At 45.0% G+C, this 12,807-nt stretch overlaps 1 protein-coding gene across 1 annotated transcript in view; it reads right to left on the bottom strand.

Annotated features, from left to right (window-relative positions):
• Positions 1-12,807, bottom strand: part of blmh (bleomycin hydrolase) — a 109,787-nt gene that overhangs the window by 81,749 nt on the left and 15,231 nt on the right. The window contains exons 3-6 of the mRNA XM_038814308.1: positions 7,436-7,545; positions 5,528-5,681; positions 4,609-4,697; positions 3,880-3,972 (exon numbers count right to left, since the gene is read on the bottom strand). Of these exons, the coding sequence (XP_038670236.1) occupies positions 3,880-3,972; positions 4,609-4,697; positions 5,528-5,681; positions 7,436-7,545 (446 nt within the window). The remainder of the gene's footprint in view (positions 1-3,879; positions 3,973-4,608; positions 4,698-5,527; positions 5,682-7,435; positions 7,546-12,807) is intronic.

Raw genomic sequence — 12,807 nt, 5'->3', positions numbered from 1 at the left:
AAACTTCCCTCCCTGTATATTCCTTTTCCCCCGCAATAAACAACAAGATTCTATTTTGCTTCCTAATCACTTGCTGTACCTCCACAAAATTGAGATTCCTATACCAGGACACCCAGATCCCTCTGTACTGCATTGTTCTGCGATCTCTCTCTACTTAAATAGTATACTGTGTTTCTATTCTTCCTGCCAAATGGACAAATCACATTTTTCCACATTGTACTCCATCTGTCAAGATTTTGCCAACTCACTCAATCTATCTTTCTCGCTTTGCAGACACCTCATGTCCTGTTCACAACTTACTCTCCTACTTATCTTTGTGTCAGCAGCAAATTTAGCTATCATACATTTGACCCCTTATTCCAAAATGCGTAGATACCGGTGTTGGACTGGGGTGAGCACAGTTAGAAGTCTGACAACACCAGGTTAAAGTCCAACAGGTTTGTTTCAAATCATTAGCTTTCGGAGCACTGCTCATTCCTCAGGTGAAAGAAGAGGTGGGTTCCAGAAACATATATATAGACAAATGCAAAGATACAAGACGATACTTTGAATGCAAGCATTTGCAGTTAATGAAGTCTTTACAGATCCAGAGAGAGGGGTAACCCCAGGTTAAAGAGGTGTGAATTGTCTCAAGCCAGGACAGTTGGTAGGATTTCACAAGCCCAACCAATCCTACCAACTGTCCTGGCTTGAGACAATTCACACCTCTTTAACCTGGGGTTACCCCTCTCTCTGGATCTGTAAAGACTTCATTATCTGCAAATGTTCGCATTCAAAGCATTGGCTTGCACTTTTGACTTTGTCTATATATATGTTTCTGGAACCTACCTCTTCATTCACCCGAGGAAGGAGCAGTGCTCCGAAAGCAGTAATTTGAAACAAACCTGTTGGACTTTAACCTGGTGTTGTAAGACTTCTTACTGCCCTTATTCCAAGTCATAGATATACATCGTAAATAGTGGAGGTCCCAGCAACGATCCCTGCAGCATCCACCAGTTACAGCTTGCCAGTCCGAAAGTAATCCATTTATCCCTACTCTCTGCTTCCTGGTTAGCTAACTAATCCTTTATCCATGATAATATCTTACCCCTTACACAACAAGCTTATTTTCTGCAGTAATCTTTGACATGGCACCTTGTCAACTCCCTTTTGGAAATCCAAATACACCACACTTACCAGTTCTCCTTTATCCATGTTGTTTGATACTTCCTCAAAAGGACTCTAATAAATTAGTGAAACATTGTTTTGTGAAACCCTTTCACAAAACAGTGTTGACTGTGCCCAATTGCCTTACTATAACCTGCTTAATTAACAGAGCAACACTACCATCTTTTCCTACCTTCCTGTTCTTCTAAAATGTCAGGTGCCTTTTAATATTAAAGGTTCCAGCCTGGGTCACCTTGCACCCAAGTCTCTAAAGTAGCCATCAACTCACATATCTTCATTTCTATTTGTGCTGGCAATTCATCCATTTTGTTACGAATGCTACTTGCATTCAGAGACCGAGCGTTTAGTTCTGCCTTTTATTATTTTGCAAACTCTGGTAATATCAGCTGCCGCTCTCTAAAATTCAACAGGGTAGGGGTGGGAGGGGGGAAGTTTCTGTTCTCTAACCCCCACGACTTGTCTCTTGACAGCGGGAGGTGGCCCGCCATTACATAGAACAACCTTCATGTCATCGGCAAACTTACTAACCCACCCTTCCACTTCCTCATCCAAGTCATTTATAAAAACCACAATGAGCAGGGGTCCCAGAACAGATCCCTATGGGACACCACTGATCACCAACCTCCAGGCGAAATACTTTCCATCCACTACCACTCACTGTCTTCTTTCAGCCATTGGCAGGATCTTCTGATCCCGTCGCTATCAATGGGATTTCCCGTTGATTCCAATCCCGTGATATCTGCAGCAGGGGTGCGGCGTCGGCTGAATCAGGAGATCCCACTGGTGCGAACGGCTGGAAAATCTCCCCTCTCATGTCTTCCTGACACTTTGGTTATAATGACCCATGTTGCTGCTCTGTACTTCCCTTTAAATTTAATCGCAATCTCCCCTCACTTAACCCCTTAAAAATAGCAATTCTTAAAACATTAGCCATGTTAAAAAGTCAGCCCCCTGACTTTTGGCCTAAAATAAATGCGTTTTATACAATCTATACGGTAACTAGTGATAGTCTACCCACTATTGTATCAATAGAAATGTACAATTAACCAGGTACAGTGTTACAACCTCAGCTGATGTAATATCGGACAAGTCAGATTTAAGTATGAAACTTGGGTTGACAGATCCTAACCTCTCCCCATGACATCCACAAATCAAATTCTAAACGCACATTTCTTCAACTGCACAACAAACAGAGGAGTTCCTTAAACTCAGTCTTCCAGTAGCACCTCTGTTAAGTGGATTAGTTAACAGGTCCATAACTGATTATTCAGTTAACTACAATTTCAGTAGCCTAGTCGCTACTCAATAGGTTAAAATACTGGCCTTCTTTCTCTGACACACACAAAACATGTCACAATGAATGACAGGTGTGACCAAAGCAGATTCCACGGATTTCTTAACCTACCTACATGTTTGCCACATTGTGAGCCAAACAATCTTACTGAAACTTCATCTTTCCCATGAGCGGTTCCAAAATCCGCCTTTGAAGACCTCTCCTTGGAAATCGTTCCACTCTCCCATTCGGGCGGTTTCAATAATGTCTCACCTCACAAGGTTTCGATATTGCCTTCTGAGATTTCTTTCCCTTGGATTTCCAAATACCCTCGAGCATCATCTTCCAAGAACTATTTCAGATCTTCAGATATGCCAAGCAAAACACCACTGCTCCAGAGGGGGTACCTCTGCCCCAATGACTCACAGCATGGAGTCAACAACCTTTCTCTGTCTTCTCAGATCTTCAAACCCACTTCACCTTGGGTCTGCTCATTGCAGCCCTTTTTAAACTTGGCGCCTATTGCTCTGCTCCTTTCTTTTAGTTTTACTTAACGAGACCTAGTCCTGATCCTTATCTTTGTCTTCGTCCATTACCCTAGAGATCCTTCTGGGGCTCTCTCTGGTTTGTAAACTGCACCCTTCCCAAACCCCCCCCCCCAACACATCTTACTGGGGCATCTAGAAGATAATGGCGATCCACGTCAAGTCTTCTGACCTGCTTTTTCACACTTTGCCCTTCCTTGCTTCTGCACAGGACTGGTTCCTGGCCAGAAGAAGGTAACATGACCAGACTGCGTACGTACGACCATTTCCTGGTCAGTACTTGTGCCAAAGGAACAAGGCCCTGAGGGAACTGGGGTTGACAACCTCAGATCTCAGATCAAGGCAAGTATTTGAATTTCATCACAATGGGACCAAGAGATACGCACACCGCAGGTGTTAGATTATTTTTGATGTTCATATACAGTGGTGAACATCATGAATGGGGCAGTGATCCATGATTGCCACTGACCACAAGATCTGGGCCAATGCTGGGTGCTTTATGGCTGCCCGCGAACCTTTCACCGACTTGACGTGCTACCCATTTCAAGCTGCATCTTCCGATCCTGGCTGAAGCGGAAATGGGCGGCACAGACTCTCCAGTGTAATTCCAGCGACCATAGGAAAAGTGAGGGGCCGGGAAGCGGACAAGCCCCCTTTTCATGACAGCAGCTGCTGTATTTCGGTCGAGTTTTTAAAGGTCAAGTCTTTTCATGAATGAGTGTGCGCAAGTGAATGGGCGAGGGAATGATCAGGTGGTGGGTTTGTTGATCAGCGGAGGGGGCTAGAATTGAGTGTCACGTTGGCTTCTTTAGCTTACGGTTCCAAATTCACTCCAACAGCTGCAAATTCAAAAATACATTGACTTTACAACATTCACTAACAAAAGAAGCTCACCTCCTCAATCATAATGTCCTTTTCAGCTGAGAGTTCATCCTTGGACGAACCATTTTTCACCAGCTTTCTTAGGCGGCTACAATATTCTCGCAACTGGGCAGCAGAAAAAGAAGTAAAAGGATCAATTGCAACAGTTAACAAAGATCAAAAAAAAATGAGAATTGCATTTATATGGTGCCTTTCAAGCCCACAAGGCATACGCACGTTACAACCAGCTAATAGAGTACTTTTGGCAGCGTAATCACTGCTGTAATGGCAGCCAATTTGCACACAGCAAGCTCCGCCAAACAAACGTGTGATAATGGCCAGATTGTTTTCCCACCCATCAGCGGGATTTTCCTGTCGTGCCGACAGCTCGACACAATTTCTGGTCCCACCGCTGCCCTGACAGAGCTGTAAAATTCCACCCCATGAATAGGAATAGGCCATTCAGCCCCTTTAATGTCTCCTCCTCCCTCCCAACCCCTTCCTGGTCTCTTCCCATTTGGTCACACATATATCACTATTACTCTTCTTTTCTCCCCCCCCATCCTCCAAATATCCTCCTGGCTGTTGAGACCAAGACATTGCGATGTGGCAGACTGAGTGAAATCTTCCAATAGTTTTCTGATCGCAATCACAGGCCACGGGGCAGAAATTTGCTCCCCTTCACAAGATTTCGGCTCAGAGTACGATTGTCGAAGACATGCAGGAAATATACTTCAGCAATCATTTCAAGTTTATCCCTACCTTGTGATTCAGAACATCATCCATGGCCTTGCTGGCTTCTGAACTGTGAGATTCAGGAAAGCACTTCTTCGGCATAAGTCCATGTTTCTCTACAAGGCAGAGAAGATTTGTTTTTCAGTCCACATTCATTTTTCTTCCTCATTTTACTCCGTCAAGCTCAAAATGCAGGTCTCCTACTTAATTGATAATTAGAAATTTTATTTCATCTCTCCCTATCTCTCAGCCCTTAATGCGTCAATCCAACAGTTTATGGAGATAGTCACTTGCTCATTGACACAATCCAAAAATTTCCCTCGCTGCATCATTATCTGCTCCCACTTCCAGCAACTTATAGGAACATGAGTCAGCCATTCAATGAAATTATGAAAGATCTGCAATCCAACTCTAGACACCCACCTTTGTACCATTTCCCTTAATATCTTTAGTTATCAAATATCTACCACTAAGGGCTGGTTTAGCTCACTCAGCTAAATCGCTGGCTTTTAAAGCAGACCAAGCAGGCCAGCAGCATGGTTCGATTCCCGTACCAGCTGCCCCGGACAGGCGCCGTAATGTGGCGACTAGGGGCTTTTCACAGTAACTTCATTGAAGCCTACTTGTGACAATAAGTGATTTTCATTTACAATATAATCTGGCATCCAAAACTGATGTGGAAGGGAGTTCCACACTTCCACCACCCTTTACTGAGAGAAATGTTTCCCAATTTCACTTCTGAAAGCTGTGTTTCCAGTTTGTGGACTATGTCCCCGCCCTATAATCCCCAGTCTGTGTGAAGAGTTGCTCTCAATTCCCCTTAACTGTTTCCCTTAGTAGTTTGCAATGGAAAGTTTCAGTTAAATCGGCAAGTCTAACTAACAGTGGGTACTGTTCATTGCCAGATAATAATTTCAGTTTTAATACAACAAAAAAAGAGTCTTACCAATGAGATTGACCAGCATACCCCACTGTCCCCCATCATTTATGGGATTCGATAGCAGAAACTGCAAAAGTCTACCATCAACAGGTTCTTCTTCTTTGCCAGTTCTCTGGGCAATCTCAGCGAACGCGTTCAAGTAGTAATAGCAACGCTCAATCTGTGAAAAGGAAAAACATTGATGTTCAAAAATAGTATTATACCTCAATATCACAGGTTTCCATGCTGGCAAAGATTATCACTATGGATTCAGTGCCTTGAGCATTCCCTGTCTTTTCTGTATGGGGCAACACAGTGGTTAGCACAGCTGCTTCACAGTGCAAGATACTTGGGTGACTGACTGTGTGGAGTTTACACATTCTCCCAGTTTCTGTGTGCGCTTCTTCCGGGTGCTCCAATTTCCTCTCACAGTCCAAAGGTGTGAAGGTTAGGTGGATCAATGCGCAGGGTTACGGGGGTAGGGCGGGCGGGTGGGCTTACTGTCAGAGTGGCGGTGCAGACTCGATGGGCCAAATAGCCTCCTTATGCATTGCAGGGATTCCACATACTCATTTCATTTAATTATAGTGTTCCACATTCACTGCACTGTTTTTCTTTGGCTAGCACATGCCAACTGCGAAAGTAGAACAGTCATCGGAATACGTGACGTCTTGTTGTGCAGTGTGAGTGTCCCTGCCTCTGAGCCAAGAGCTCTGGGTTCACGTCCCACCCCAGGGCTTGATGGCCAAGGGAAATGCGTTCATAACGTGGCCAAACAGGTTGATCGTAATGGATAAATCTCTTCAGCACATGGCAAGCAGTAAGCGCAGGAGAGATTTGTGGCCATCCACGTTGTGGAAAAGTTGCAGCCTCTACCATCACTATCCATAGCTCCATGCAAAAATGCATATTGCCGCAGCAACTCAAGACTCCCTGCACCACCACCATGTGAATACTTGCGCAGGATTCTCTGAATGTGCAAATATTAGCAGGAGCCCTGCAAGGTGTGAATATTTGCAGGTAACCTGCTCTCCAAACGAAAACCGAAAAGCAGTTCAAAAGTACGCTTGCATTAATATATAATACACGCAAGCAATTCAATCCCCAAGACAGGCAAAAGGATTCTAGTAGAATGGATTAGGAGAATTACAAATGAAGTGAAGGAATTTAAGTAATATACACCCATAAAATCAGCACTGAATGTGAATTGTAATCTTAATTCACTGTCACTGTCATTTATGCCAAAACCTTCTGTAACACTTAGTTAGACTCAAGTACTTGCAGCATTTCACACAACATAGATGGTTCAAAAACAATCAAACACTTTGACAGGTCAAAGAACTTCCAGATGTCTCTCATCACATCTTAACAGTGACTGAATATTGATTCAATATATTCAGGCATGTAAACAACACGTTACACAAAGCTAGGAAAGGTTGAGGGAGCTAGGGCTTTTCTCTTTGGAGCGGAGGAGGCTGAGAGGTGGCTTAATAGAGGTTTATAAGATAATGAGGGGGATAGATAGAGTGGACGTTCAGAGACTATTTCCTCGGGTGGATGTAGCTGTTACAAGGGGGCATAACTATAAGATTCAGGGTGGGAGATATGAGGGATATCCGAGGTAGGTTCTTTACTCAGAAAGTGGTTAGGGTGTGGAATGGACTGCCTGCTGTGATAGTGGAGTCGGACACTTTAGGAACTTTCAAGCGGTTATTGGATAGGCACCTGGAGCACACCAGAATGACAGGGAGTGGGATAGCTTGATCTTGGTTTCGGACAATACTTGGCACAACATCGAAGGGCCTGTTCTGTGCTGTACTGTTCTATGTTCTACACTTCACTCCTTAAATCAATCAGTTTATCCTGTCCCTTGCTAAGCCTTTTCACTAAAAACAATGAAATGTTAAAAAGATGCATGAAATGGTTTCATAATACCTTATCCCAGAAGAACAAGTAGGATTGACTGAACTCAAATTCTTCAATACAAAATTCCTTCATTAATGGAATCCGGATCGTATTGAGGCAGGCGAAAATCCAACATCGCCCTGGAAATATTTAATGTAAACAAAAAATTAAAATGAATAATCATAGTCTTGAGTGGTGGTGGAGGGTAGATGGGAAGGCAAAAAGTGGAAAATTGCTCTATAATCATAAAGTGATTGTATGCACCTGCCTGTTCATCCACAATCCTATAGGGCACATTCCATTTATCAAGGGTAGGGAGGTATTAATAATAATCTTTATTATTGTCACAACTAGGCTTATATTAACACTGCAGTGAAGTTACTGTGAAAATCTCCTAGTCTCCACTCTATGGCACCTGTTCGGGTACACTGAGGGAGAATTCAGAATGTCCAATTCACCGCACAAGCACGTATGTTCGGGATTTGCGGGAGGAAACCGGAGCACCCGAAGGAAACCCACTCAGACACGATGAGAGCACGCAGACTCCGCGCAGACAGTGACCCCCAAGCCGTGAATCGTATCTGGGTCCCTGGCGCTGCGAAGCAACAATGCTAGCCACTGTGCTACCAACTCTGCTATTCCACACAGAAAGTGGGGGATGGAATTCAAAATGAGAATCATTCCAAAACCACTCACACCACCATCCTGGAGTGGCCAGTTTCAAAGTATTTTTGGTAGGGATTGAGTGCAACTCTGTCTACCCTTCTCAATCACGTTCGACTGGGTTACAAGGAATTCATGAAAGTGGGAGAGAACTTTAAAAAAAAATAAAACGGAAGCCCCACACTTGGCAGGATTACTTTATTATCCAGAGAATTGCTTAATTAGACTTTGGTGACAAAAAGCATAATCTATTTTCTCGTTTCCTCCATAGAATCCGAGGGTAGTGGGGGAGTCATATGGAACCCCAGCTTCAGGGTGGCACTGGACACTACATTCAGTGGGGCACTCTCTGCAACAAGTTCCATTAGCTGGGCCTCCACCAACAGGTGGCGATGGTGTTGAATGACCTCCTTGGATGGCAGGGAAAGAAGGCAGGACTGTGGGCTGAAGTGGGGGAGTGGAGGCAGCAGCCACGAGAACGCGCGCAAGAGTGGGCAGCAGGAGCTGGAGCCCTCAACTGGGGAGTTGTAACAGGACAGGAGAGGAGCCATGAATTGAGAAGTCCAAAGCCTCATGTCAGTGGCTGGAGAAGTAGTATGGGGATTTGGTGCAGGCATATATCTGTGAGAGACCGAGGAGGACAGAACATGGAACCATCGAGTCTGAGAAACCCCCGAGGTGAGGAAGATACTATTTGTGATCTGGATGGCAAGGTAATCTGGTTTACGCATTAAGAACGCCACAAATGGAGTGGTTTGTCACCCTGTTTCTTTTCTATGATCACTAACCATTGCATCTGCTGGCAATGCATCCCTGCTCTCACGGTTCTACAACTAACTCTGTTACCTGGCTGATGAGAGGCCAAGAATTTAACTCCTAATGCTCTTGGTTTTTCTGTGTGTCCAGAACATCGGGTTACAGCCGTCCACCATCAAAAGTTAATTTCTTTAATTAAGCCTTTTCATGACTGTACTTATAGCTTCAATGCCAGTGGAATAAAGGATCAGTGTGCTGAAACTGCCATCAATTCCATGTGCTTTAATCTTGTGTCACAATCACAGTGGTCACCGCACAGAAGGAGGCCAATTGCCCATTCAATCTGTGGCAGCTCTCTGAAGCAGAAATCTACCTAGTGCCACTACCCGTCCTTCCTCCTGTAGCCCTGCAAATTCACACCTCTCCTGATAATAACCCAATTCTCTGTTGAATGTCTCGATCAAACCTGCCTCCACCTCCATTCAAGAAAAGTTCCTGAATGCACTTTTCAGGAAGTGCATTCCAGATCCAAACCACTTGTTGCGTGATAAGACTTTCCACTCATGTCTCCATTGCTTCTTTTGCCCGTTGCTGTGTCCTCCTGCTTTCCATTCTTTCACCAGTCGGAATGCTTTTCTCCCCCCCCCCCATCTACTCTGTCCAGACCCCTCAGGATGTGTATACCACTTCAACTCTCCTCTCAATCTTCCTTGCAGTAGACCAATTAATTTCTTCCTTTATCTACAGAGATCGAAGCATTTAGGTCATTTGGCACAGTCAAATTTTCAGTTTTATTATTGGTCTAATATCCATAATATTTAATTTTGGCTTCATTCGGACCCTGCTAGATTAGCATGGGTGCAATTGGAGGCAGTCTCCTGTCAATCCACATCTCTGCCTCCTCGGCTGAGCTCCTCCACTCCTTTCTCAAACCAAGTCACTTTTCTTCAAACCCCACCGTTACAAAGTCACTTAAGATTTGGACCCAGTTCAGAACACACTTTGGGCTACACTCATTATGCAAATTATTTATTTCTGCCGTAATAAGGAGATTCTGCCTTTCAGGTCTGACCTGAGAGGCGTCCAAACCCTCGCTAACTTAGATATTGATAATGGGCGGGATGCCGTCGTAAATGCCGTCACGTTTCCCGACAGCGTCAACATGGCCTCAGGAGCAGCAATTCAGGCCCCTACAGGAGGCCAGCACGGCGCTGGAGCGGCCCACGCCGCTCCAGTTGCCGATCCCCGGCGTCAAACAGGCGCCGCGGGTCTGCGCTTGCGCAGTGGGGCCGGCGCCAACACACGAATGCTCAGTGGGACCGGCGAGATATCCACGCATGGAACATAGAACATAGAACATTACAGCGCAGTACAGGCCCTTTGGCCCGCGATGTTGCACCGACCTGTGAAACCACTCCAAAGCCCATCTACACTATTCTCTTATCATCCATATGTTTATACAATGACCATTTAAATGCCCTTAACGTTGGCGAGTCCAATACTGTTGCAGGCAGGGCATTCCATGCCCTTACTACTCTCTGAGTAAAGAACCTACCTCTGACATCTGTCCAATATCTATCTCCCCTCAATTTAAAGCTATGTCCCCTCGTGCTAGCCATCACCATCCGAGGAAAAAGGCTCTCACTGTCCACCCTATCTAATGCCTCAATTAAGTCACCTCTTAACCTTCTTCTCTCTAACAAAAACAGCCGTAAGTCCCTCAACCTTTCCTCATAAGATCTTCCCTCCACACTAGGCAACATACTGGGGGTAGGTGAGATGTAGATTTGAACTTGCTGTTCGATCAGTTATTAAACAGCGGAACAGTTCAAGGGGCTGAATGGCCTCCTCCTTCGCCTATGTACGTTTGTAAGTTCATCATTTCCTCTAAAATGGCCTTGAGCACTGCCACAGAAGGTTCACTAGTATTTTGCAACAACACAAAAGCTGGTACTGTTTTAAGAATGTGTTCAGGTAACTTTTTAAAAATTTTCCAAATATGGGGCAATTTTAGCGTGGCCAATCCACTTACTCTGCTTATATTCTTTGGGGGTGTTGTGGGGTGGGGCCCACGCAGACACGGGGAGAATGTGTAAACTCTACGTGGACAGGGACCAGGATCGAACCTGGGTCCTCGGCACCGTAAGGCAGCAGTGCTAACCTCTGCGCCACCCTACCGCCCAAGTTCAGGTAACCTCCAGCTTCTCGCTCCCAGTATCTGCCATCACATGATAACTTCTGCTGAAGAACTTTGATTTGAAAAACGTCAATGCTAACACAACAATTGTAGCCACTGCAGTGACTGGAGTTGCAGATAGAAGTTCACAGGCCAGTGCATATATGTTGAGATAACACGGAAAAGAGCCAAATCCGTACTGACAAATAAGTTGGCTGAGCATTCATGACAAATTCTGATGAGCTATAACTTAGAGAGCAAATCAGGAAAGAGCAATAACACAACACACACCACCCGATCGAGTGAGTCAATTAGTAATCTTCAAAACTGACAGTGAAAGTTTCAAATTGAGGAATAAGCGAAGTTGTGGTTTTGGACAACAAAATTAGATATCTATTGTCATTGCTGGGTCAAGTCCTTAATATTGGTCTTCATCTGATGCCACGCAAGATGGTTGTGAAAGGCCTTGATGGCAAAGTGTAATTCTCTTTACTAACCAATTGTGTTATTATCTATTATTCAAATGACAGGCTAACAAGATGCTAGTGCTCCAACACCTGAGCAGAAGTTGAAAAAAGACGAACAAATCATAAAATGAAAACCAATCATTAGGACAACATTGTGCTGACAGGGAACAGACACAGCTGCTTCCAAACTAGTTCCTTCCTCCCCCAACTTAGTAGGTATAATCAGATACTGTCTAATAAGATGTGTCTAATATGGTGCTAATCCAAATATTCAGGTAGGCTGCAAGTTTGACCACCCGAATGTGTTCGAGGGAGCTGTACCTCTGGTAGATGTGGGAAGAAGATGCCCATGGTGTCATACTTGATCTCACTATGCACTGACTTGTAGAGCAGTACCGGCAGAAATAGGCAGCATAGCCCACCAATTCCACACCATTATTTTTCTCCACGTGACTGTTCGGAAAACAAAGGTAGTTTTAAGGGATTTATATTGGTAAACATTAGAAATAAGGTATAGTTTTAAGTGTTTTAAATGAAATGAAAATCGCTTATTGTCACAAGTAGGCTTCAAATTAAGTTACTGTGAAAAGGCCCTAGTCGCCACATTCCACGAACTACCGGCTGCGTTGCACTTGAGCGAGAGCACGGCCGGTAGATTCCAAGAGAGGCCAATTGCGGGATTCCTGGCAGCTTTATGCCACGCGGGATATACCCAAGTCCTGTGAAGCGTCGGAACCAGAATCCTGCCCAAAAGGGGCCTGACCAAATGGCGCACACCTAAGTAGGATTTAAATGTGGACCTGGCGGAATATAACCCGGGTGTCTCCTTGGCACTGCCCACCTGGCACTTTGGTACTGCCATCCTGATGCTGCTGAGATGCCCAGGTGGCACTGAAGGGTGGGTTGAAGGGTGAGGGGTGCAGGGCAGGTACATAGGGGCCTCGGGGAGGTTGGGAGGTTTGTAAGGGGACATGGGGGTGATGAAGATGTGGGCCCCCAGGGACCCCATAGTGGGGCGGTGCCCATGTGTGTGTGAAGTGACATTGCCCATAGGTCAGGGGGACCCACAAGCTCAGTTGGAGATCAGGGCACCCTTTCTAAATGGCTCGCTCTCGGAGTTCAGTATCCCAGTGCTGAAAAAAACTCTTTGTGGGCTAAACCGGTGATAAACTCTCCAGAGCCCAAAAAAGTGACTAATGTGTTCCTCAATAGTGCTGGCAGAGCCGTGGAAACTCCCTGCAAAACCCGCAACAATGAACTTAGAAATGTTGCCGTTAAATTCCGCCCTTCTATGTCCAGAAAGGTAAAACCTATAGCTAGATTAATGCTGAACAACGGTG

Source organism: Scyliorhinus canicula, chromosome 12 (assembly GCF_902713615.1).
Source record: "Scyliorhinus canicula chromosome 12, sScyCan1.1, whole genome shotgun sequence".
Lineage (NCBI taxonomy): Eukaryota > Metazoa > Chordata > Chondrichthyes > Carcharhiniformes > Scyliorhinidae > Scyliorhinus > Scyliorhinus canicula.
This window is presented reverse-complemented; position numbering and strand designations above follow the sequence as displayed.